The following is a 25,831-nucleotide window of genomic DNA, read 5'->3' as shown; positions in this document are numbered from 1 at the left end:
ATTTCAAAACATTTCAATATACATCAATAAATTGTTTTTTAAGAAATTAGATAACCTCATTTATTTGGAATTCAAACCATCCACATATCCAAAGAGCGACCCTACAAAGACCTAATGACCTTATTACTGGGCAGCAAATATACAAACTATAAAAACCTGGACATGGACACAAATAGATGAACATACACAGGCTTGGTCCGCAACAGAAAAAAAATCCTGCAGTACTTCTTTATATGCCTTGCTTTGCACCCCAAAAAGTACAAGTCATCGCCAATAAACTAGCAACCCAATTGTGCTTCACTAACTCAGAATATAGAAGAAATGTAAGAAGCTTTTGGAAAACATTTGGGATTAAATCACTTAGAGATCTGTACATAGACTACTTCTTTGCATTCTATGAACAGTTACACTCCAAATTCAACTTTCCAGCAACCCATTTCTTTCACTATCTTCAAATCAAAAAACCCTGTTAAACAGAACCTGCCCAATTTACCCCACCTTCCACTATGCTGGAAAAAATATTGCTTAGTCTTGAGGACTCAGACAACATTTACATCCATCCATCCATAATCAAACCCGCTATATGCTAAGTACAGGGTCACGGGGTTCTGCTGGAGAAAATCCCAGCCAACACAGGGCACAAGGCAGGAAACAAACCCCAGACAGGACGCCAGCCCACTGCAGGGCACATACACACACTAGGGACAATTCAGAATCACCAATGCACCTAACCAGCATGTCTGTGGACTGTGGGAGGAAACCCACGCAAACACAGTGAGAACATGCAAACTCCACACAGGGAGGACCCGGGACACGAACCCAGATCTCCCAACTGCAAGGCAACAGCGCTACCCATTGTGCCACCATGCCACCACAACATTTCCATAATATATAAAACTATTTTACAGTCCCTCCCTGAGGATCTTTCACTCAACATCTCAGAAAAGGAGTGGAAGGTAGCAATGCAGAGAATTCACTCGAGCTCCATATGCGCAAAGCATACAATTATACAACTCAAAATTATATATCGAGCACATCTGTCTCATCTAAAACTCTCCAAAATGTTTCCAGGGCGAGATCCAACCTGCGAACGCTTCAATCAAGTCCCAGCCTCACTGGGTCACATGTTTTGGGCCTGCATCATATTAACATTATTCTGGACAAAAATCTTTAAATGCCTTTCAGACAGCCTTGGTGTCCCAATCCCTCCTAACCCACTAACAGCTGTGTTTGGTGGGCTCACAGAGGGGCTTAAAGTGAAGAAGGACAAACTGTGATTGCATTCACTACACTATTAGCATATAGAGTTAACTCACTCTACTGGAAGAATCCTAACCCACCTCTTTTAAGTTAGTGTTTAACTGATGTTTTATATTATTTAAAATTGGAAAAAATGAAATTCTCACGTAGAGGATCTGTGCAGAACTTTTTCAAAACTTGGCAGGATCTAATCAATAACATTTTAGAATAATCATTTCAATTGAGGAACCAGATTCTCTCTCCTCTTTTTTATTCAATTTATTTTTATTCATTTATTAATTTATCTGTTTACTTATTTTTACTAGTTTAAAATTTTACTTTGCTGGTCTAACTCTCTTTCTCAGGGGTGGAGGTTGATGTGTTTCACATCTAGTTTTGCTAAACTTATGGAATGTTATTTTATTTTATTTATTTATTTATTTTTAATTGTATTGATTTTATTGTAATCACTCCATACAAATAGATCATTTTTTTTTTTACAAAAAAATAGGGCTGAAAACAAATCAACCCCCACCCCGAGAAAGAGAGCATGGCCAACGGAGTAAAACTTAAAGCTAGTAAAAATAAATAAATTGATGAAATTAATAGGCGGATACAGAAGAATGGAGAAGAAAAAGAAATGTGAAGAGAATCTGCTTCCTCAGTGCTTTAAGAGCTTATTCTAAAATGTTATTGATTAGATCCTGCCAGCTTTTGAAAAAGTTCTGCACAGATCCTCTAAATGTTAATTTGATTTTTTCCAATTTCAAATAGTATACAACATCAGTTACCTACTGACTTAAAAGAGGAGAGTTAGGACTCTTCCAGTTTAGCAAGATAAGTCTGCGTGCCCATAGTGTAGTGAAGGCAATCACAGTTTGTTTGTCCTTCTCCACTTTAAGCCCCTCTATGAGCCCACCAATCACAGCTGTTAGTGGGTTAGGAGGGATTGTGACACCAAGGATGTCTTCTAGGCATTTAAAGATTTTGGTCCAGAATGATGTTAATTTGGTGCAGGCCCAGAACATGTGACCCAGTGAGGCTGGAACTTGATTGCAACGTTTGCAGGTTAGATCTCGCCCTGGAAACATTTTGGACAATTTCAAGCGAGACGGATGTGCTCGATATATCATTTTGAGTTGAATAATTCTATGCTTTGCACATATGGAACTCAAGTGAATTCTCTGCATTGCTACCTTCCACTCCTTTTCTGAGATGTGGTGTGATGGATGCTTTTCTCATTGTCCTCTTGGATCTTTGAAAGGTGCGGACTGTAAAATCTATACTAATAAAAGGCAAAGCCCTCACTCACTCACTCACTCACTCACTCATCACTAATTCTCCAACTTCCCGTGTAGGTAGAAGGCTGAAATTTGGCAGGCTCATATCTTACAGCTTACTTACAAAAGTTGGGCAGGTTTCATTTCGAAATTCTACGCCTAATGGTCATAACTGGAAGGTGTTTTTCTCCATTAACTGTAATGGAGTTGAGCTGGAATGACTGGGGGGGCGGAGTTTCGTGTGATATCATCACGCCTCCCACGTAATCACGTGAACTGATTGTCAACGCAGTGCGTAGAAAACCAGGAAGACCTCCAAAAGCTTTAAGAAAACATGCATTATATAATTGAGAAGGCAGCGAAAAACAATAAGAAGCGAGCGAGTGACATATACTACCATATTCATGAGTGATGCTACCTCGGAAAGAAAGCAAGGTGTAAACCTAAACTTTAAATTAAGTTCATAGACAGGCTACGCATGCGTTTCACATGCCCACAGGTAATGCGGGATACAAGTTTAATGAGAGGACGCAGGATATAAACGAGAGTTTTGATCACTTTGTAACTAAGTTAAAATTGTAGGTGAAGGGGTGTGCTTATGCAAATTCCGAGACTGTGTTTGTGGGGATTGACAGTTAAGGCGTGGGGAGTCACGCCATCATCTCCCTCCCATTCATCTAATTTCGCTCTGAGCTGAGCTCAGTTAACGCCGCCTTCCAAGCAACTTCGCCAGACTGCCACCAAATACTCACAGAAAAATCCACAAGTTAATACACACGCTGTCTCTAGAGTTTCTCCACACTGAATCCTCCAGGCACTACTTACAAAAGGTTACATTGACAATCGTGTTACGCTATTTTTAATTGTTTCCTTTTCTTAGCACAAGCACAGCTGAGAAGCTTCATGCATGTGCTCCATGATGCTAAAAATAATGCATTTAATCACACTTTGCATTACAAGCAGATTACATTGATCAGCGCATCCCGATTCATTTTACCCTCGCACCACCTTAGTTTGAGAAGAAGTATGAAAAAATATGAGGTTAACACAGAAAAACAGATCACCAATTCAAGCTTTATGAATAATCGATTCGCCATCAATAATTGTTTTGGTAAAGCCATCCTCCTTCCATTTTATAATTTTTCCGCCACTAGCCATGATTAAATGAACGGTAAAAAGTAAGAGCAAAGCGAGGGTGACTTATTTAGGCAGGCATATATATGACAGCAACACTCATGACAATGTCAATCATGTTACGCTATTATTAAAATGTTTCCTTTTCTTTTCATTACTTCTTTAACACACTACTTCTCCGCTGCGTAGCGGTATTGATATATATATATATATATATAATATATGAATGACCTCCAAAGAGCGCTGAGACTTTTGATATCATGAACGTGTCTGCAAAAACTGTGGTCTCCTGCCCAGCAAAAGTCGAGCAGCCAGCGCACGTGCATAGCTGTGCCGCCTTTGAGACGCTGACTGCGCTTCTGCCTTAAGTCAAAGTGAGCACTTTTAATTTTTTCATCCTCCCCTGCGCTTATAGCCCAGACAAGTGCAAACACGGACCCCTTTTCTACACCACGGCAAAATAATATTAAGGCGATTCACACTTTCTTTGCACGATACGATTATGAGGTCCTCACCGGATTATGAAGACACGCACACGAGTGGAGGACTGACAGTGCCATCACAGCCGATTAATGGCAGGACGCCTCACCAGTCTACACAAGACCCACCGCGACTGTCCCCAAAAGGCGCATCATAACGCCAGCTTAACACATCTCTATACTATATAAAGAAAAAGGCAACTTTCCTTTCTTTACACCTTTTTCCTTTGATCCCAAACCAAAGCCTTTCTCGCTTAACACTGCAGAGGACACAAAACTAATTTTCTTTAAATGCCGGTAAGGCACATTACCAGAGGCACAAATTTGAACGCTCACATAGAAAATGTAATTTCTATACCACAGCCGTCATGTAGCCTTTCAAAAGGGATCTACTACCGAGAGATGATCCATATACATTTTAGCTGCTGTTAGTTACTTACCTGTTGTGTTACACAGTCTTTAAAATGTAGTTTACCCGCAACCACTCCAGTAGTGCTCAATGTACCTGTACTTCTTAAAACGTTAATGTTTTACTGTTTAATAACTTATAGACTATATTTTATTATTTCTCCTTGCACTCAGTGACCAAAGCTATACACACACATATATAAAAGCTATACACACAAGTATATGTATGTGTATATATATGTATGTATGTGTGTATATATATATATATATATATATATATACACACACACACCCCTATCTACATTATATATATATATATATATATATATATATACATATATATATATATATATATATATATATATATATATATATATATATATATATATATACCAATCTATATCATATACACACACACAAATATATATATGTATGTATGTATGTATGTATGGACGCAGTATGTATATATATATATATATATATATATATATATATATATATATATATATATATATATATATATATATATATTTACTTAAAATACCAAGGCCAGAGCGGAGAAGTAGTGTGTTAAAGAAGCAATGAAAAGAAAAGGAAACATTTTGAAAATAACGTAACCTGATTGTCAATGTAATTGTTTTGTCACTGTTGTGAGTGATGAGTGTTCTTGTCATATATATATATATATATATATATATATATATATATATATATATTTACACACACACACATAAACATATATATATATACATATCTATACATATACACATATATACATACATATATATCTACATATATACACACACATATATACACACATATACATACATACACACACATATATACACACAAATACATATATATATATATATATACATACATACACACACACATATATAAACATATATATACATATACATACATATCTACATATATACACACACAGCTATTTCAGATCAGTGCAATACGCTGTTTGTTAAAACGGTTGACTCCCGCTCTTACGTGCAATAACAAATCAAATCATTCAGTTGTCTTTGCTCATATGTCATTTTAGAGCTGGACGCCTGGCATCTTTTTTTGGCCACAAGTTCGTTTCTGTTTGCTGTGAGGTTCTGTGTTGTGGAGATTCTCAGGATGGATTGCAGGTGCTCATCAGTGAGGCGACTCCTGTGTGCTGTTTTGTTAGTCTTTATCACTGAGAAGAGCTTCTCACACAGATATGTGCTACCAAACATGCACAAGGTTCGAGCCGCATGTAGAGGACTTTTTGTTCTTCAAAGTCACCAAAGCGCCGTGCAAACTCAGTGCGCAATAACTCTAGCTTCGAATAACTTGCAGCATCATAAGCTAGACTTGATTAACGCAGTAAGTGTTCGGCAAGGCAGCTGAAGCGCTGCATTATGGGATCTGTAGTTTATTGTGTTACCAGCGCTTCATATACCCGGCCATTAATAACAATAATACAGTATATAAAATGATCTCGGGCGGATATAATTACACGCCGGGCGGATGTTGCCCGCGCCCTTGAGTTTGACACATATGGACTAAATAGAACTTGAAAAGATATATTTTTCAAATGTGATCGCAATTCAGATAGAGTTGACGCCAAGACTACAGCCTGCATGCCTCAATGAGTCATCCTCCCGCTCTTACTTTTTACCGCTCATCTAATGAATACACTGAGTATGGCTTTACCAAAACAATCATTGATGGCGAATAAAGTATCCATTATTCGAGTATGTAGAGCGGGATATATATATACATATATATATATACCCGCGTATCGCAGCGGAGAAGTAGTGTGTTAAAAAAGGTAGAAAAGAAAAGGGAACATTTTAAAAATAACGTAACATGACTGTCAATATACAGTATTTGTTTTGTGAGTGTTACTGAGTGTTGCTGTCATCAAGGATTTGATTATCATTATTTCTTTCAATCAGGTTCGTATTTGTAGGATGTGTTGTGTTCAAGTTACATTCCGTTTGTCAATCTGTAAAGATGACAGGTTTCATTCATCGATTCGCTTCTTACTGCATCAATAAACAGCTCGTCTTCTTCTTTATCTGAGACCTGACACACTGCATGCACGGGTTTTTTTTACACTGTCTTCCTTTAGCGGGACATTGACTTTTTCCAACGTGTGCTTTGTTTCCACAGTAGCTGGATTTATGAATATGCTTATCAGACGCTTCATATTTTTGCTGCCTTTTCAATTGTGTAATTGGTTTTGTTCAGCTCTTTGGAACTGTTGCTTTTATCTGTGCACTGCGCCAGTTCACGTGAGCCGCTCGTGTACATGCATCGAAGGTTCCCAGCTGTGCTGGTGCCATCTCGTGCTATGTCCATAGCTTTATTTAATGTTACCTTAGTCCTGGCACTTAAAACTTTCTCTCGCAGTTTCGCTGAGTTTGTGTCAAACACCACCCTGACCATCTCATCTTCCTCTCCATAAGCACAGTCCTTCACCCGTGAATATTTACCCGTGGCAGTTTGCTATTGGATTGCCGCTGACGGACGGCCTTATATGGGCAGGCACTTAATTACAAAAGCCAGCGGCAGTCTTTCTATGAACTTAATTTAAAGTGAAGGTTTACATCGTGCTTTGTTTCCGAAGTAGCAGAAGTCATGAATATGGTTGTATATGTCACTCGCTCGCTTCTTATTGTTTCGCTGCCTTCTCAATTATATAATGCATGTTTTCTTCAGCGCTTTTTGAGGTCTTCCTGGTTTTCTATGTACTGCGTGATTACGGGAGGCGTGATGATGTCACACGAAACTCCCTCACGGCGTTGAAGCTCATCTCCATTACAGTAAATGGAGAAAAACTGCTTCCAGTTATGACCATTACGCGTAGAATTTCGATATAAAACCTGCCCAACTTTTGTAAGGAAGCTGTAAGGAATGAACCTGCCAAATTTCAGCCTTCCACCCACACGGGAAGTTGGAGAATTAGTGATGAGTCAGTGAGTGAGTCAGTGAGTGAGTGAGTGAGTGAGTGAGTGAGGGCTTTGCCTTTTATTAGTATAGATATATATGTGTATATTTAGATATGTATATAGATATGTAGATATGAAGATATCTATGTGTATATATGTGTATATATATATATGTGTGTGTGTGTGTGTGTGTGTGTGTATATATATATGACAGCAGCAATCCAAGCTGTGAGAAAACAGTAAAAAGGAGGCGTGTCAGACGTCGTGGTACATTTTCTGATGCAGCTAGACGAAAAAAACTTTGTGACGCTGCCGCCAAATACACAAAACAATTACTTTGACAATCATGTTACATTATTTTAAAAATGTTTCCTTTTCTTTTTCATAACTTCTTTAACACACTACTTCTCTGCTGCTGTTGGGTATATATATATATATATATATATATATATGTATGTATGTATGTATGTATGTATGTGTTGTGAGACTTGCCCGGACACCAACAGTCGGAGACCACATCTTTATAAAAATCACACGTTTATTTTCCATTAATAAACACAGTCCCAAACACCACACAATGCACAAAGCAATAATCACCCAAAATGAACTTTCTTTCTCTCAGTCCTTGGCCGCCTAATCTCCTCCTGGGAGCTTCGTCCTGCTCCCTCTCCGACTCTAGCTCCTGACTGTTAGGAGGCAGGCCGTTTATTCCCGCCCGGATGCATTCCAGGTGGCTGGGAACGAACTTCCGGCAGCACTTCCTGGTGTGGCGGAAGTGCTGCCCTTTGCCCTGGAAGCACTCCGGGCGTCCCTGGCAGGTTCCTCTGCCATCTTGCCAAGTGTGGCGGAAGTAATGTTCTCCCGGGTCCCAGGAGGCTTAAAGCGTCCCCTGGCGGTGGCCACGGGTCCCAACGAGTAGGAAAGTCTCTCCTCCTCTCCCGTGGTCCTCTCCTGCTCCAGGACGGTTGTGTCCTCCTGACCCGGAAGCTTTTACTGCCACCTTCCGGACCTTCTAGGCGTCCCGGCCGGGTAAGAACCCCAGCCGTCTGTGACAGTGTATATATATATATATATAGAGAGATAGATAGATAGATAGATAGATATGAGAACAACACTCATATCAATGACAAAACAATTACATTAACAATCATGTTACGTTATTTTTAAAATTTTTCCTTTTCTTTTTCGTACCTTCTTTAACACACTACTTCTCCGCTGCGAAGAGCGGGTATTCTGCTAGTATTTTTATATATTGCAGAAATGCTGTCTGAGTCCTCGAGACTCAGTAATATTTTTTCCAGCATAGAGGAAGGTGGGAGATGGGGAAAACCAGGCAGGTTCTGTTTGATAAAGTTTCTAATTTAAAGATAGTGAAAGAAATGTGTTGCTGGAAAGTTAAATTTGAATATAATTGTTCATAGGATGCAAAGATGTTATTTATATTGTGGCATATGTACGGCCATTCATCCCGGCCAATACTCCCAGGCCGCCAGATGGAGCCCTTCCTACAGCATGGAGGTGCCCCGAATTCCAGCAGGGCATCATGGACAGTGGAGTTTTACATCACAGCCCTGCTGGATACCATGGGGGCCTCCAGGGGACACTACGTCTTAGTCACAGCAACAGAGGAAATGAAGTACACCCGGGATGAATAAAATGAGTTTTCACCTGACCTGGAAGTGTTAAGAATCACATGGACTGAGGGAGCAGAAGCACTTCCAAGTCAAGGACTTTAAAAGGACGATGGGAAACCCCAGCAGACTGGGCCGAGTTGGGAGGAAGGGTGACTGAGCTGCTGGGAGTTGGAGGATTATACATTGTTATTGATTAGTGTTTGTTCTTATTATTATTGAGTATTGTGGAGGATAGGTGTTTTGTGCACATTATTATTGAAATAAATAATATTATTGGACTTTTACCTGGTGTTTTGGCATATTGTCTGCGGGTTTGGAGTTGTGACACAGCCCCCTACTGTCACAATATAAAGATCTCTAAGTAATTTAATCCCAAATTTTTTCCAGATATTAAAAACTGCGTATGTTTGCGAGGGTTAAAAAAGTTGGTTCTCATACAGAGGTGCCACAGATGAAAAATTCTCCATCTTAAAATGCTTTCTACATTGGTTCATATTCTGAGTGAGTGAAGCACAATTGGGTTATTAGTATATCGGCGATAACTTGCATTAATAGTGGCACAAAGCAGGAAATATAAAGAAGTACTGCAGAATTTTATTTTTATTGCGCACCAAGCCTGTGTATGTTCATCTATTTGTGTCCAGGTTTTTATTTTTTTATTTTTTTTTATTAATTTTATTACAATCCATACATAGCAATCAAGTTTTTACAAAAAAAAGAATTATGTCAAGAACAGATCATGTCCAGGTTTTTATAGTTTGAATGCTTGCTGCCCAGTAATAAAACTGAAAGTTGGGTAGAGCCATGCCACCTTCTGCATAAGGTCTTTGTAGAGTCGCTCTTTGGATACGTGGATGTTTTAAGTTCCAAATAAATGAGGTTATTGTTGAATCTAATTGCTTAAAAATGATTTATTGATGTATATTGGAATGTTTTGAAATAAAAAGAGAAGCTTAGGAAGGATATTCATCTTAACAACATTAATTCTTCCAGCTAGAGTGACATGAAGGGTTGACCATCTATGCAAGTCTTGCTTAATTTCTTCCATGCAGACTGCAACATTTTGTTGATAAAGAGCTTTATGTTTACTTATGATATTGACCCCTAGGTATTTAAACTAATCTGAAGTTATAAAAGGGAAGGTGTCTAATTTAATATTGTATGCTTGAAAATTCACTGGAAAGAACACACTTTTGTTCAAATTAATTCTGAGACCAGAGATATTTTGAAATTATGTAAGTGTTGTTAAGACTGCAGGCACAGAATTTTGTGGGTCTGATATATACAATACCATATTATCTGCATATAGAGAAATTTTCTGTTCAAGTCCTTATCTGATAATCCCCTTTATCTCAATAAGCATTTCGACAGAGAACTGCCAGTGGCTCAATGGTGATTGCAAAAAGTAGTGGTGACAGGGGGCATCCTTGTCTGGTACCACATTCTAGTTTAAAGTAGTCTGAACAAATGTTGTTAATACAAACTGAAGCTTCTGGATTGGTATACAGTAGTTTGATCCATACACAAATGTTCGGGCCAAACCCAAATTTCTCTAATGTAGTGAAAAGGTACTTCCATTTAATCATATCAAATGCTTTTTCTGCATCCAATGATAATAATATCTCTCGGGTGTTTGATTTTGCGGGTAAATATATTGCATTAAGTAGGTGTTGAAGATTGCAAGCTAAGTGTCTGCCTTTAATAAATCCAGTTTGATCTTGTGATATTACCGAAGGCAGCACTTTCTCCATTCTTCTAGCTATGATTTTTGATAATATCTTAACATCATTATTCAGAAGTGAAATTGGTCTGTATGATGCACATTGTAATAAGTCCTTATTTTGTTTAGAAAAGACAGTAATTAACGCTTGGCAAAAAGTTTGAGGTAGAATTTTATTGTCTCTAGCTTCTGTGAATGTTGCTTATAAGATGGGAGCTAGCTGAGTGGAGAATTTCTTATAAAATTTGACAGGGTAGCCATCAGGGCCTGCTGCTTTCCAACTCTGAAGTGACTTTATAGCATCTAGTAATTCTGATAGTACCAGAGGTTTATCCAATTCTTCTGCACTAAGAGTATCTGTTTGTGGTATCTGTAATGTATCCAGAAATGCATTATATTGCATGTTGTCTTCTTTAAACTCAGTAGAATATAAGGATTTATAATAGTCTCTAAATGTGTGCATTATATTTTTATGGTTAATGATTTTATCTCTGTTCGTGTTAGTGATTACTGGGATTGCATTGTAAACTTTTTGCTTGTGGATTTGTTGAGCTAAAAGCTTATTAGCTTTCTCTTCGTGTTCATAGTAATGATGTCTTGATTTAAAAATGTGTTGTTCAGTTTCTTTAGTTGTTAAGAGGATGAGCTCTGAATGCAGAGCCTGCCTTTTCCTATGAAGAGCCTCACTTAAACACCAGGCATGTTCTTGATCTATTCCTGTAATTTCACTGATTAGCTCTGATACCTTTTTGGTTTCCAATTTATTTCTGTGGGAAAGATATTAAAAAATCTGTCCTCTTAAGAAGGCCTTCTGGGTTTCCCAGAGTATTCCTGCAGAGACCTCTGAGGATGTATTTGTCTCTAGAAACTGAAAAAATAGCAATTTATAGCAAAAATTTGTTTTGCTATAAATTCTTTACAGTTCTCATCTGCTAATAGAAGCTGGTTAAGACGGCATCTGTGAGATAAGTATGTGGGGATTGTGATTTTGGCTCCAAGATCAGAGGGGCGTGGTCAGAAATAACAATAGTGTCATACTTGCAAGATTTAATCGTAGGTAAGAGATTATTGTCTATAAAGAAATAACCAATTCTTGAGTAGCAATGATGCACTCATGAGTAGCAGTAATATGTTCTTGAGTTTGGGTTTAGAAATATCCAGGGAACTGATAAGTTGTGATCAGTTAAAAACTGTGTAATTGTCTTTGCAGTGTTAGATGTCATCATCCCTGTGACAGGAGACCTATCTAAGAGTGGATTTAAAACACAATTAAAGTCCCCAGCTATTATAATTTTATGAGTGTTCACTGGAATGGATGTAAGTACATTTTGCATGAATTCCCTATCATCAACATTGGGTGCATAAAAAATTATCAAAATCACTTTACAGTTAAATAAATTGCCAATGACAATCACATATCTCCCTTCAGGATCAGATATTACATCTGATACCACAAAAGAGACTGTTCTATGTACAGTGGGATGCAAAAGTTTGGGCAACCTTGCTAATAGTCATTATTTTCCTGTATAATCGTTGGTTGTTACGATAAAAAATGTCAGTTAAATATATCATACAGGAGACACACACAGTGATATTTGAGAAGTGAAATGAAGTTTATTGGATTTACAGAAAGTGTGCAATAATTGTTTAAACAAAAAAGAAATGAAATCAATATTTAGTAGATCCGCCTTTTGCAGAAATTACAGCCTCTAAATGCTTCCTGTAGGTTCCAATGAGAGTCTGGATTGTGGTTGAAGGTATTTTGGACCATTCCTCTTTACAAAACATCTCGAGTTCATTCAGATTTGATGGCTTCTGAGCATGGACAGCTCTCTTTAACTCACACCACAGATTTTCAATTCTATTCAGGTCTGGGGACTGAGATGGCCATTCCAGAATGTTGTACTTGTTCCTCTGCATGAATGCCTTAGTGGATTTTGAGCAGTGTTTTGAAAGATCCAGCCCCGGTGCAGCTTCAGCTTTGTCACTGATTCCTGGACATTGGTCTCCAGAATCTGCTGATACTGAGTTTAATCCATGCGTCCCTCAACTTTGACAAGATTCCCAGTCCCTGCACTGGCCACACAGCCCCACAGCATGATGGAACCACCACCATATTTTACTGTAGGTAGCAGATGTTTTTCTTGGAATGCTGTGTTCTTTTTCCTCCATGCATAACACCCCTTGTTATGCCCAAATAACTCCATTTTAGTTTCATCAGTCCACAGCACCTTATTCCAAAATGAAGCTGGCTTGTCCAAATGTGCTTGAGCAGACCTCAAGCGGCTCTGTTTTATGCTTCCTCTGCATCTACTCGCATACAGCATCTCCTTGTGTAAAGTCGAATGGTTGAACGATGCACAGTGACTCCATCTGCTGCAAGATGATGTTGTAGGTCTTTGGTGCTGGTCTGTGGGTTGACTCTGACTGTTCTCACCATTCATCGCTTCTGTCTGTCCAAAATCTTTCTTGGTCTGCCACTTCGAGCCTTAACTTGAACTGAGTCTGTGGTCTTCCATTTCCTCAATATGTTCCTAACTGTGGAAACAGACAGCTTAAATCTCTGGGACAGCTTTCTGTATCCTTCCCCTAAACCATGATGGTGAACAATCTTTGTCTTCAGGTTATTTGAGAGTTGTTTTGTGACCCCCATGTTGCTACTCTTCAGAGAAAATTAAAGGAGGAGGGAAACTTACAATTGACCCCTTGAATACTCGGATTCACCTGTGTATGTAGGTCAGGGGTCACTGAGCTTACCAAGCCAATTGGAGTTCCAATAATTAGTTCTAAAAGTTCAGGAATCAATAAAATGACAACGGTGCCCAAATTTATGCACCTGCCTGATTTTGTTTGAACAATTATTGCACACTTTCTGTAAATCCAATAAACTTCATTTCACTTCTCAAATATCACTGTGTGTGTCTCCTATATGATATATTTAACTGACATTTTTATCGTGAATAACCAACGATTTATACAGGAAAATAATGACTATTAACAAGGTTGCCCAAACTTTTGCATCCCACTGTATGAGGATACCCACACCTCTAGTTTTCTTTGTGAAGCTGGAATGGATGTAAGTACATTTTGCATGAATTCCCTATCATCAACATTGGGTGCATAAACATTTATCAAAATCACTTTACAGTTAAATAAATTGCCAATGACAATCACATATCTCCCTTCAGGATCAGATATTACATCTGATACCACAAAAGAGACTGTTCTATGTACTGTATGAGGATACCCACACCTCTAGTTTTCTTTGTAAAGCTGGAATGGAATATTTGTCCAGTCCAGTCTCTGTGCAACCGAAACTGATCCTTGCTTAATAAGTGGGTCTCCTGTAAATCTGTTAGATGAGAGAGTACTTTCTTTCTCTTAATTCGTGATTCATGACTTTAACATTCCAGCTCACAAAGTTAACTGTCACATCATGGAGACATTGATTCTGAATTTTTGATGTCATTTTGTAGTCTTAACTGGAAGTGAGACAGCTTTAACCTTAATTTCCAATTTTCCCACGAGTTATTGCCATGCAGCCTATTGTTACATTGGTAATTATAATCATAAGGATTAAAGGATAGATTAGATATAGTTTGCTGTCTTTCTCTCACCCCTTTATCTGCCCACCCCCCCATTTTGCCTTCCCATGTGAGGCTGGACCCCACTTCACAAAGTCCCAGTCCTCGGACATACCCAGAGACAGAGCACATCCAAAACAAAACAAGCCCCCTAGCAGCGGCATTTCAGAATTAAAAAGTAGAGATATCTATTGCCGATAAAGTCTAAATACTATATGCATAAAATATCATCTTCAACAGTCTTAAAATATTAAGATAGTAAACCCAGGGAATGGTGTTAAAAAGTGGTCCTGGATAAGTATAGCAAACCCTAATGCAATAATAACAATAACAATAAACCAAGGGTATGATGTTAAACAGTCTCCTTTAGAATAGTAAAAAAAACTACTTTAATTTCTTCCACACATATGCGTATAATTGTAATTAAAGCATAAAAAGAAAGTGGCAGAGAAGAGAAAAGGATGTATAATTATGGTACTGTCACAAAAGCCACAAAGAGCCATAACAATGTTTGGGACAGCCACCCATATATTTAGTTTCCTGGCTGCAAGTTGTTGTTTTAAATGATTACACTGCTGTGCACAAAATCGATTCCAAAACAGAACTGAGGGAATAGGGAAAAGTTGCATGCTTTTAAAGGTGAAGACAGGAAGTGAGATCAAAGGGGTCAGGCTCAGGAAGGTCTTCAACCATAGGTTCAAGCCTGGACGTGACATCACAGGGGCTGGAGCCGGCAAGGTCTTCTTTCATAGGCTCGGTCCCGGAAGTGATGTCAAGAGGGCCAGGTGGAATCTCCTGTGAATGGTCTACAGGCAAGGGAGAAAAAGAGCCAGTGCACTCTGCCACATCCCGGTATGACTCGGAACTGCCTTCACTCAAGCCCTTGAGCTGCCTCCCAAGCGCATGTGTGTGACAGCACCCATTCATTGCAAGCGGATCAGACAGCAGGTATTATCTTTTTGCCATGCCATGACAGGATGCAACTCACTATTGTATTTCAAAAAAGTGTTGTGACAAGCTTTCTTAACTTCTTTTCTGCTTCATCCGTGGTGGCGAAGATGTAATATTTGTCTTGAATATCCATTTTCAGTTTGGCAGGATACAAGAAGCTGTATCTGATATTGGCTTTTTGTAACCACTGTTTAATGTTGTAAAAAGCTGCATGTTTAACAGCTGTTGAGGGTGAGAAATCAGGGAAAATACGAATGTGGTTATTTTCAAATATAATTTCTTGTTTCTGTCTGAGAAGTGACATTACATTAAGCTTAAATTGTAATCTCTTGAAGCGAACAATTAGGTATTTGATCCATGTATGCGATAAGCTGCCACTATCTCGGTATCTGATTTAAAGTCCTCTCCAGTTATTTTTGAGAATAGTTCAGCTATGAGTTTCACTGGGTTTGGACTTTCACGATTCTCAGGTAGACCTTCGATTCTAATATTATTCCTTCTGCATCCATCTTCCAGAGCCGCAAGTCTGTCTCAAGAGTTTTTTGCATTCAGAATTCGCAGCTGTAGCTTTTTCATTGGCGTTACATGCCAAATGTTCAGCTGTTTCAAGTCAAGTCGTGAATGTCTGCTTAACGTTTCCAGCTGATCGGCAAGTGTTCTCTGTTTGGACACATTTTCCTGAATGCGTTCCTCAGTTTTCCCCAGCATACCTTTAAAGGCTGCATCAAAGCGATTATATATACATTTTTCCAAGTCTTTATTATCCTGCTACAGCTCTTGCAGCTCCAGTCACAGCTTCTCATTTGTCTTCTCACTTTCTTTCTTTATATTTGTCTGAATGTCTTTCTTGAACTCATTTTTGGCCATGTCCGTGCCATAACCTCTGTTGCGATCATTACCTTCAGTTCGGACAGATCGTTGCGACTTTCATGCTCCACGGGTGAAGTGGCTATCCCCGTTACAGCCTATGCTTCCGGCTTGCGAGGAGTAGCTGAAAGCACAGACTGCAAGGCCTTCTCCAGTTTCAAATGATCTGGAATCGGCATGCTATCGTGACCTTCATCACTTGCACCTTCACTCCCATTTTCGCCCTCAACTGGAGATGACGCAGTGGAGCGGGGTCCTGGGAAGTCTGTGCTTTTGCCTGCCTATTCCAGGTCAGTCTCTGAAAGGCCATACCTTGCACTTGGACTTGATGTCTGTCTAGACTTGGATGTAGCTTTAGGTTTCTTTTACATTTCTTTCTGACCCCCTTTCTTGTTACTCATGTTTATATATGCTTGCATATCTTTTCCTGTTTTTATGCAAATAAATATAGGTAATGAGTTTTAGATACTAAAACACTATATATGTCGAATTGCTGCCTCATTATTAGCTCTTTGAAGGAGCAGGTAATTCAAATGAATGTACCTAATAAAGTGGCCAGTAAGTGCATACACTTGTGAATGAGGAGTCAAACCGGATTGGCATTTTCAAGGTCTGGTGTCGACAAATGTGGACATCTATGAACAGAACAGATGTTAACCACCAAAGGGCAGATTTTTTGGTTTTATCCAGAAGATCAGGGGATCAGGGGATAACTTCAAAATCAGTTATGGAGTGTCATAGTGGCTGCAGGTTTTTGTGCTAACCCAGGTTCTTAATGAGAGCACAGTTACTGCTGTTGAAGCACTTATTGCTCAAGGGATATTTGTATGATTCATTTTAGTTGCTGAGTTTGAAAATATCAAAGTATCATCACATAAAAATTAGAATGCAGTCCAAAGCTGCAAATAATATGGCCATGGTGAAGTATGGAGATCGAGAAGATCAGAGGGCCAAGGACAGAGCTGTGAGGACCCCCTGGTGTGACTGGCGCTGAGCTGGGCCTGCTATGGCCTATCAGACTTAAACCATTGGAGAGCATTGCCAGAGATACCCACTGGTGGACAGTGCTAGAGATACCCAGGATATTCTCATTCTGGACAGTAGAATGTCACACTTGACCTATCAAACGCTACACTGAGATCTAAAATCTAAGAAAACAGGAACTTTCAAGATGGCTATCCAAGGAAACCGAGTCCACAACACACTTCAGAGAAAAACCAGGGAACAGAGCAGAAGGTCACCAGAAATCTGTCCTATGCATGTTTGTCCAGAGTCTTCTACCATAAGCAAATAATTTGTTACTCAAAGTACAGCGGTTTACCAGCCATGGTGTGCACTCAAACCAGAAAGCAAACATCAGAGAGTCACAAAATCTTGTGTGGGATTCTTGAGGTCATTCAGGAGGAGGCCATCAGTTGTCTTCATTATTAGAGACATCAAAGTGACTCATCCATAGTTATAGTTATTTTAGATTTATCTGCTACTGGGATGGCAGACAGCAGCAGAGATCAGTTAAAAATGTCCACAAATTCAGAAGACAGTTTGTCTGCTCATGGGAGATGATATCTGGACTTGCCTCTTGTGGTGCACAAGAAGGGCAAGTGGATCTAAAGTGAAGTACCAGAGATGACCAGCAACCTCACTAATGTCCCATCATCTGCCAAATTAGACATTAAAGAGGTCCCAGTTAGCCATTTGCACACAGTTGTTTTTCAGGCTTGTCTCAGACGCTCCTCTTGTCCTCTCCTCATTTTCTCCAGACTTTGCTGGGTCTTCTTCTGTTCTCTTCAGTTCTTTTTCCTGCTGTAGCTGTTGGAGGTCAGGCTTAATCCTGGATTTGTCCATGCTGCTCTTTAAAGTTGTTTTTCTGCTAATTCCCATTTGTCCACACACACCAATACATGAAGTGACCACATCTACAGTATGTGCTTGTGGGTGTCACTGTGTAAGTTTTAAAGACATTCAAATCTGGCAAATCAATGCCTCACTGTAGCTCCTCTGTGGCCACTCTGGTCCAACTTCTCTTGACCAGCTTTCCAGATTTTAGATGTTGTTTTTATGAAGGAATAAAGAGAATCATGGAGTGACTGGAGTAACCAGGGAGCACAGGGGACGTGTGACAGGGGACCTTAATGGTCATGTAGTGAGGGTCAGAATATTCACATTTCTAGTCATCTGTTTGGTTTGCTGCTGTCCTTTTGGAAAATCCTGACTGAAACGCGTGACATTGAAATCAGAAATAGAAGAATTTGTGAGGCCTTAGGTTAGAACATCTAATCAAATAACATTTGCATAAAAATATAAAAAAGATGCTACACACTTGATAAATGATAAAGTCACTTGACAGCCTACTCCGTTTTTGGAAGAGACACAAGTGTGAGTTACAAACAGCAGGGGGAGCCACACACACACTGGACTGTCACACTGACACGCCCCATGATGTCACCCAGAATTCCTCTCAGTGTCTGTGGTCATCTAAGTCACATGACGTGTGTGTTAGCCTGTCAGTCACTCAATCCACTGACCGATTGTTCAACATTCTCTGAAGGCCTGCTGGTCACGTCACATTTCATAAAGAAGGTGTTCTGTCCAGTTGACATGCTGTTTCCCCCTCTGTCCACCTGTGGTGACTTCCTGTCTATCTCTCTAGTGCTCTAGTGCTCAGTCTCTCTTTTCTCTCATTTGGTCTCCTGCTTGTCTCTCATCCTCCATCTTGTTTCTTCTTGTTGTCCACTGATTCCCTCGTCTGCTGCTCTGCTCTTTCTTGTCCCATTCTCCTCCTGTCCACACTGTCTGCTGTCCTGATAAGCCCGTGTCCTTGTCCCCCTCTTTCTGTCTGGACAGTCAGCTGTTATCCATTTATTTTTTTCTCATCCATGCCACATTCCTCCTCCTCATCTTCCTCTGTTTGTCTCTCCTTATCTTGTCCTTCCTGTCTGTCACCTCAGTCCAGCTCCACTTGTCACTGTCACTCTGGTCACTCCATGTGCTGTCATGTGATTAGCCCATCCATCAATGACACATTCACACACACCCCTTTACTCACCACAGTCCTTTTATTTTACAGTTTTCACTCCTGAGCCCCTCACTCAGCTGATGAGCCCCTGAATCTCTCAGCTTGTTGTCAGTCAGACTCAGTTCAGTCAGCCATGAGTTTGGAGATGACAGGACCGAGGAGAGAGCTGAGCAGCAGGCTGAGGTGAGACCACATGACCTGAGCCTGTGGAGAAGAGAGACAAGTGAGGACAGACAGACAGACAGAAGGACACACAACACAAGGGCTCAATGACTGTCTTCACTGAAGTGCACTTTGACCATGAGACCACCGCTGTCCTTATAAGGTAAGGCGCTATATACCTGACAGTGTCTTCTGCATTCCTGCCACACTGACTGGTGACAAGTCATTCAAAGTGACATGTGAAGGAAATGAGGCTGACAGTGTCCTGTACTCGAGGGTCCAGACAGACTTGTGAAAGCTGATGACAATGGAGGGACCACCTTGGATTTGTGTCTGTAACTGAGGACTCGGCACATAGAGGGGCTTTGACTGATTTGCAGGACCCCATCCACAGATTCCTGTTTGACACGCCGGTCACTGCTGGACATCGGAGAGTGTGACACTCGAGTGTCTGCTATGGTGGGCTCTCCTGATGTCAGACCACTTAGACGATGAGGACACTCTGTCTGTCTATGGTGACAAAGACTGGACTGACTGTGTGATCAGTGACATAATGGACAGGGTGGACAGGACTGACATATGACACTTCTGACACACACGTCACATGCTGACTGGTGCCACTGACCAGCTGACCTCAGTCCACTAAAGGCCTCACTGCTGGTCACCTCAGTTTTCTTATTTCTCTCCTAATTTGTAATAAAGCCAGTGGACGAGCTCTGAATGGACACCCAGCATCCCAAAGTCCAGTACCCTGGGCACAGAGGTGGTCTGAGTGGACTGTGAAGTGACCCCCATTACTGCTGACCACTGTTGTCCACTCCCAGCTCTCCTCTGACCTGAGCTGCCCATTCAGTTCAACATTACCTTTCTTGGATACATCCTTCTTTCTACAGTAATTTGTGTGGAGGAATACCAGATGGTGTTAGCAGTTGTAGATATTCACAACAAATAGTTCTGAGCAGGCATCAACAATAGTGTCAACTGTGGTCATCACTGCTCTTTTGAAAAGAATGGAGATAAACGGCATCAACTCACAGAGTTGCACCATGTGAACATCATTGAGAGGATAAAACTGAATAATAAAAAAATCGCTAACTTTTATCAGCAAATTTCCATCTGCATCCTTTATCACCATGACCTGAAGTGCTTTTCTCCTTCCTTTTTGTCCAGCTTCTCAAATAGCTCAACATACGCCATTTCCTTAGCCTTTGTCACCTCTTTCTTCACCTTGTGTCACATCTCTTTGTACATCAGTCTGCTTTCATCATCTTCTGTGGTTATCCTAATTCTTTTTCTGTACCTCTTTATGATTTCCTTCCACTTCCAAGTGTCTTTGTGTTCCTTCCTCTGTCCATATGTCATACCAAGCCATTTCCTAGTGCTGTCCTTTACCAATCACCTATCCTGTCTTCACCGCCACCTAGGGCCTGAATAATTTCCTCCCTGAATTTCATACAATAGTCTTTCTCCTTCAGCTTCCACCACCTGATCCTTGGTTCCACTTTCACTTTCTTCTGCTTTTTCACCTTGAAATTCATCCTGCATACCGCCAATCAATGCTGTCTAGCTACGCTATCCCCTGACACCACCCTTCAATCTGTAATTTCTTTCACATTGCATCTCCTAAACAGGGCATAGTCCACATTTGTGCAACTTCCTCTACTCTTATATGTCACCCTGTGTTCCGCCTTATTTACTACAGCTATTTCCATCCTTTTTGCAACATCAACTATCATCTGCCCTTCAACATTTCTCTCCTTGACACCATACCTGCCCATCACCTCCTTATCACCACTGTTCCCTTCACCAATGTGAAAACTAAGGTCCGCTCTGATCACCACTGTTTCTTCTTTGTGTATCTTCTCCACTATTCCATCTAACTCACTCCAGAAATCTTTTTTCTCCTTAATCTCCCATCCCAATTGCAGGGCATATATGCTGATGACATTTAATATTACCCCTTCAATTTCCAACATATTCTTCCCTCACAATTATCATCACCCCATTGCTCTTCCTGTCCACACCATGCTAGAACAGCTTTCACCCACCTCATTCCTTCATTCAAAGTTCCAGCACTGAACTCTACACTCTTTCCCTTCCTCCTCTCCCAATGTCTGTGAAACCGTTTTCCACCTCTTGTTATCCTTTGCCTTCTTTGCCCAGCAGTAACATAGATTCCGCTGATATCCTGTTGGACGGCAGCATCAGTGGCAGTTGTTGTTAACCCAGGCTTCGACCGATCTATTTCTCGTCTGTATGTTTGATTTGCAAAGGTTTTATGCCGATTTGCCTTCCTGACTCAACCCTCCCTAATTTACCAGGGCTTGGGACCGACACTAGGACCACCCTGGCTTGTGCGACCCCGGTTTCAGGGTTTGTCACATCAAGACCAGACAGCTGTAATGGTGGGGATACAGAATAGATCTTCAAGGTCGCTGGCACAGAGCTGATGTCATTATTGTTTTAACAGTCAGGATTAGGACATAAAGGCAGGATTTGAGAAGTGTGGTGGAAATGGCATCTGGTGCTCTAGTAGTAGTCTTACAGAGCAGGTCATTAAAACATGAAGATGTACAAGCTGGATGGAGAGAGAAGACAGAAGGAGGACAAAAGGGAGATGGCTGTGTGTTAGTTCAATTATTTAAGTTTTTTATTTTATCACAGAAGAAGGATTTCTTATAGTCTTCAGCCCAGATAAAGGTATTAACCTCAGAGAACAAAACCCTTGGTTATCATGGCCCCCTCTCTCCATGTATTGTTAGCTGCAGTTGGTGCATCTCTTCAAGCCCTTTGATGGTCACATAAAGCCTGGGCATGTGACACAGTGAGGCCAGTCTTAGGTGACACAGTCTTAAATGGCAGAGGGACCAGCAGTTCTCCATCTCACTTGTCTCCATTGACACCTGTGTGTATTCATCGTGAACTCTCTGGTTTAATGAAATATTTAGAAGGAAAATGCAGAGAAATAGTGAAGGACTGAGAATTCCTCATCCGTTTATGGCTACAAATCATTGGGATGACATCTTTAGAAAAGAACAAACCTACGATCAGAGAGCGAGCTGACATAGAAGAATGAGAACACAAAGAAGCCTTCAAATGAAATAAGATCTGTTATTGTCGAGGATCACCTTCTAATTAAACAATCAGGGCAGAACAAAAACCAGTCACTGTAACCCTCCAGGACCGACTTTGCAGACCCCCTGCACTAGAGGACAGCAGAGACCTCCAGATGGAGTGAGTCTCACACAATTCAGGATTTCATTCTCATTGCAGCTCAATGTCATACAAATAAATATTGTTGTTGTTGTTGTTGTCCATTCCTAGACTCCCAAGGGTCTCGAGTGGGTGGTATATACACTGACTTACTTGATCTTCTCCCATTATACCTCACGCTGTTGAGGTCTTGAGCAGCTGATTATATTTATTTCTGTCTTTTTTTCAGGATCTCCACTTGTTCTGTGGTCTTCTTTCTCTTCCTGTCTTTTTCTTTGATGTTTTCTTCCCATGTCCTTCTAGGTCTTGCTCTCACCCCTCATTTCTATTACCTTTTGGGATCCCTTGTTTCACTCCCCCTTATTCCATGTCCAGACCCCTGCAGTTGTGTTATTTCTGGATTTCCCACCAGTCGTTGCATTTCCAGCTCTTCACAGATTCTCTGATTTCTGTTTTCTCAGCTGCTGTTCTTTTAGATTTGTGTCTCCAGTGTGCCTCACGAGTCTGCAGTGTGTGATACTGGTGGTCCCTATGTGGGGTAACAGAGATGCCTCTTCACCTTTATTCTTCATTCTTTCTTTGCTGTTCAGGTCTTGTTCATTTGATTGTATTCTTTATTTTCTTTGCTTATTCAGTTTCTGATTTCCTTGTCTGTCCTCCCATCTTCACTCACACTCACTTGTCTTGTAGTTGTGTCCACATTTGCTGTTTCTCTTCTTGTTCTCCTCATTCTTTCCATTTCTTTACTTTTCTGCACATTTATCTTCATACCTTTCACTTCTCGCTCGCTCCTCCATGTTATTCATGTCCTTTGTAGCTGTGGCTCACGTATTGCAGTTATTGTTCTATCTCCCTCATATATCAGACCCCTGGTTAACAGCAGACTTCACTTCCAGGACTGCATTTCTGATTTCTTTGTTATCCTTGTTGATTATATAATCCATAAATAGAGTGAAGGACGGGGACCATCTCCCTGTCTAATGCCCTTTTCATACCCCATTGCACTAATATTTGCCCATTTAATCATTCGTTCTTACACAGTGCTGATGAAGACTTTTGAATTTCTCCAGCACTTCCATTATGTCTGATGTTTCCCATTCACATCTTCCCAGTCCTTCGTCAAATGCTGCTTTAAGATCAGGCCTCGTCTTTATTTTCATCTGATCTTCTCTCAGTTCTTGTTCTTCATGGTGCAAATGGCCTCTTGTGTTTGTCTCCTGCTGTCTATGCTGCCTGCCTGCTCTTCTTGTAGTTGATTCTCCATTGCTGTTTTCAGCCTTCTTTCTCTTCTCCTTGAATGTTTGTTTAATGCTGCTAATGACAGACATACTGCTCTCAAATTAGCCCCCATTCCTCTAGTGGTCCCGCTGTGTTCCATGCCCACCTGTAGATTTTCTTGCTCGATTTCACCTGTTGCTTAGCTGTATGCTAAGCCTGCTGTTTTGTCATTTTTTGTCATTTCTTCTTCTTCTGTGACTCCTCCACGCTCTTCTGCTCCATCTTCATTCATCTCGTTCTTCTCCTCTGATGGATTTTCATGTTGTTCTTCTCCCCTCATTGTTTCTTCTTTGACTTTTGTTTAAAAATGTGAGCTCTGCAGGCTTTACGAATGCTGACCACCTCTGACTGCAGTTCTCCTCTGGAGTTTTTAACGCCCCATTTAACTTTTTGACTTTACTCCAGAACTATTTTTGATTTTTGATCTCCTGTTCCTCTGTTTCCTTCTCAGCCCCTTTTCTTTGCTGATTTTGCAGTCTCTTTAGCCTCCTCTCTCTTTTCTTTGTATGCTGCCCTGCCATTCTCAATTTTCTTCTTAAATATTTTATCACCTCACTCTTCACTTCGTCATTTTACCATTTAGCAGTTTTGGGCTCAGGGTCCTGTGTTCCTGTTTTAACTACACAGATGTTTGTAGCTTTTTGATGTTTCCTTAAATTGTTTTTTTATTTGACATCCACTGTTTTGCTGGTATTTTCAAGTCTATTTGCTTATTCCTGCCTTTTGTTGGTTTCTTCTAATGATTCTAATTTAATTTTCATGTGTTTTCTTACTCGATCTTTAACTGGTTTCTGAATGTTCAAATCCATCAATACCAGTTCATGATTGGTACACAGCTCAGCTCCCCTTACGTCACACACTGCATACTTCATGCTTCCTGAACACACCATGTAGTCTGTCATGCTTGTATGGCCAGTTCTTCTGCTTTGTAAGTCAGTTTGTGAAGTTGTTTATGGCTGAGCCACGTGTCTCCAGTTATCAGTTACACACCAGTCTGGCATTCTATACCTGTCCTCATTCACTTCTCCTTCCTAGTCATGTTCTTCCAGTGTTCCATGTCCTGGTCTTTCTGGTTACCAGTATGGCCATTCCTGCCCCCCATTACTGTTATCTGCTGACCACTGGATAGCATTTTCTTTAAACCCTGCTGTCCATCTCCATCAAGCCCATCTTTCTCACCTGCTGTGCTGTTTCTGTCTGTACATACATTTCCATTAGTCCTACTTTCTTCTGTACATTTAAGTTCATCGTCATTATTCTTGGAGTTCCCATCTTGTTATCTTCTTTTCTTTTTCTCTGCTGACAATTATTCCAACTCTTACCACTGGTTTGCATCTAATTGGAGATCCTAAAACCTGAGGGTCTATCCTTTGTTCAGATTTGTCATTCCACTCACCTTCTTCTTATTTTTAGAGTTTCTTTGTATTTGGCTCTTGTGCTTTTTCATTTCTTCTTCTATCTCTTCCTTTATCAGTTAACGTCATGTTATTTCTTATTCCAATTGTCAAATCTTTCCTTTTCTGGTATTCATAACTGGTCAGCCCATCCATTCTGGAGGCTCGTTTTATGTTTCTAACTCGTTCTTACCCTGAGTGGGTGATTAGTCCAGCGACAAGGGCGCCATTACCTCAGGACACCTGGCCTTTGGTCCACGGCTGCTTATTATGAACATTCTCAGCACTTCGCTCATCTGCCGCCTGAGGAGGCTTAGTCTATTTCTAGCTGTTGTTTGTTTGTCTGTCTGTCTATCAGATGTAATGATGACCACATCTTCATCTTGTGTTACAGGTAGGTTTAAAGGTGACTGACAAAGTCAATGTGGTTAAAGACATGTTCATCAACCTGCTGGCACCGAGTGGTGGTCTTTCTTTACTCCTCATCAGTATGTCCACCATTCAGGACTCTTCTTCTCCATGTTGGTTAGTCTTGA

The 25,831-nt window shown here is 40.4% G+C and overlaps 2 protein-coding genes across 6 annotated transcripts in view; one reads left to right on the top strand and one right to left on the bottom strand.

Moving 5' to 3' along the window:
• Positions 1–25,831, top strand: part of LOC120521855 (NACHT, LRR and PYD domains-containing protein 12-like) — a 1,152,437-nt gene that overhangs the window by 789,258 nt on the left and 337,348 nt on the right. The window lies entirely within an intron of this gene.
• LOC120521953 (NACHT, LRR and PYD domains-containing protein 3-like) overlaps positions 1–25,831 on the bottom strand; it is a 105,525-nt gene that overhangs the window by 20,749 nt on the left and 58,945 nt on the right. For all 3 annotated transcript variants that reach the window (XM_039743220.1, XM_039743225.1, XM_039743224.1), the window contains exon 5: positions 19,279–19,452. In XM_039743220.1, coding sequence (XP_039599154.1) covers positions 19,279–19,452 — 174 coding nt within the window. The remainder of the gene's footprint in view (positions 1–19,278; positions 19,453–25,831) is intronic.

The sequence above is a fragment of the Polypterus senegalus genome, chromosome 2, assembly GCF_016835505.1.
Source record: "Polypterus senegalus isolate Bchr_013 chromosome 2, ASM1683550v1, whole genome shotgun sequence".
Lineage (NCBI taxonomy): Eukaryota > Metazoa > Chordata > Cladistia > Polypteriformes > Polypteridae > Polypterus > Polypterus senegalus.
The sequence above is the reverse complement of the archived record's forward strand: the minus strand, read 5'-3'. Positions and strand labels throughout refer to the sequence as shown.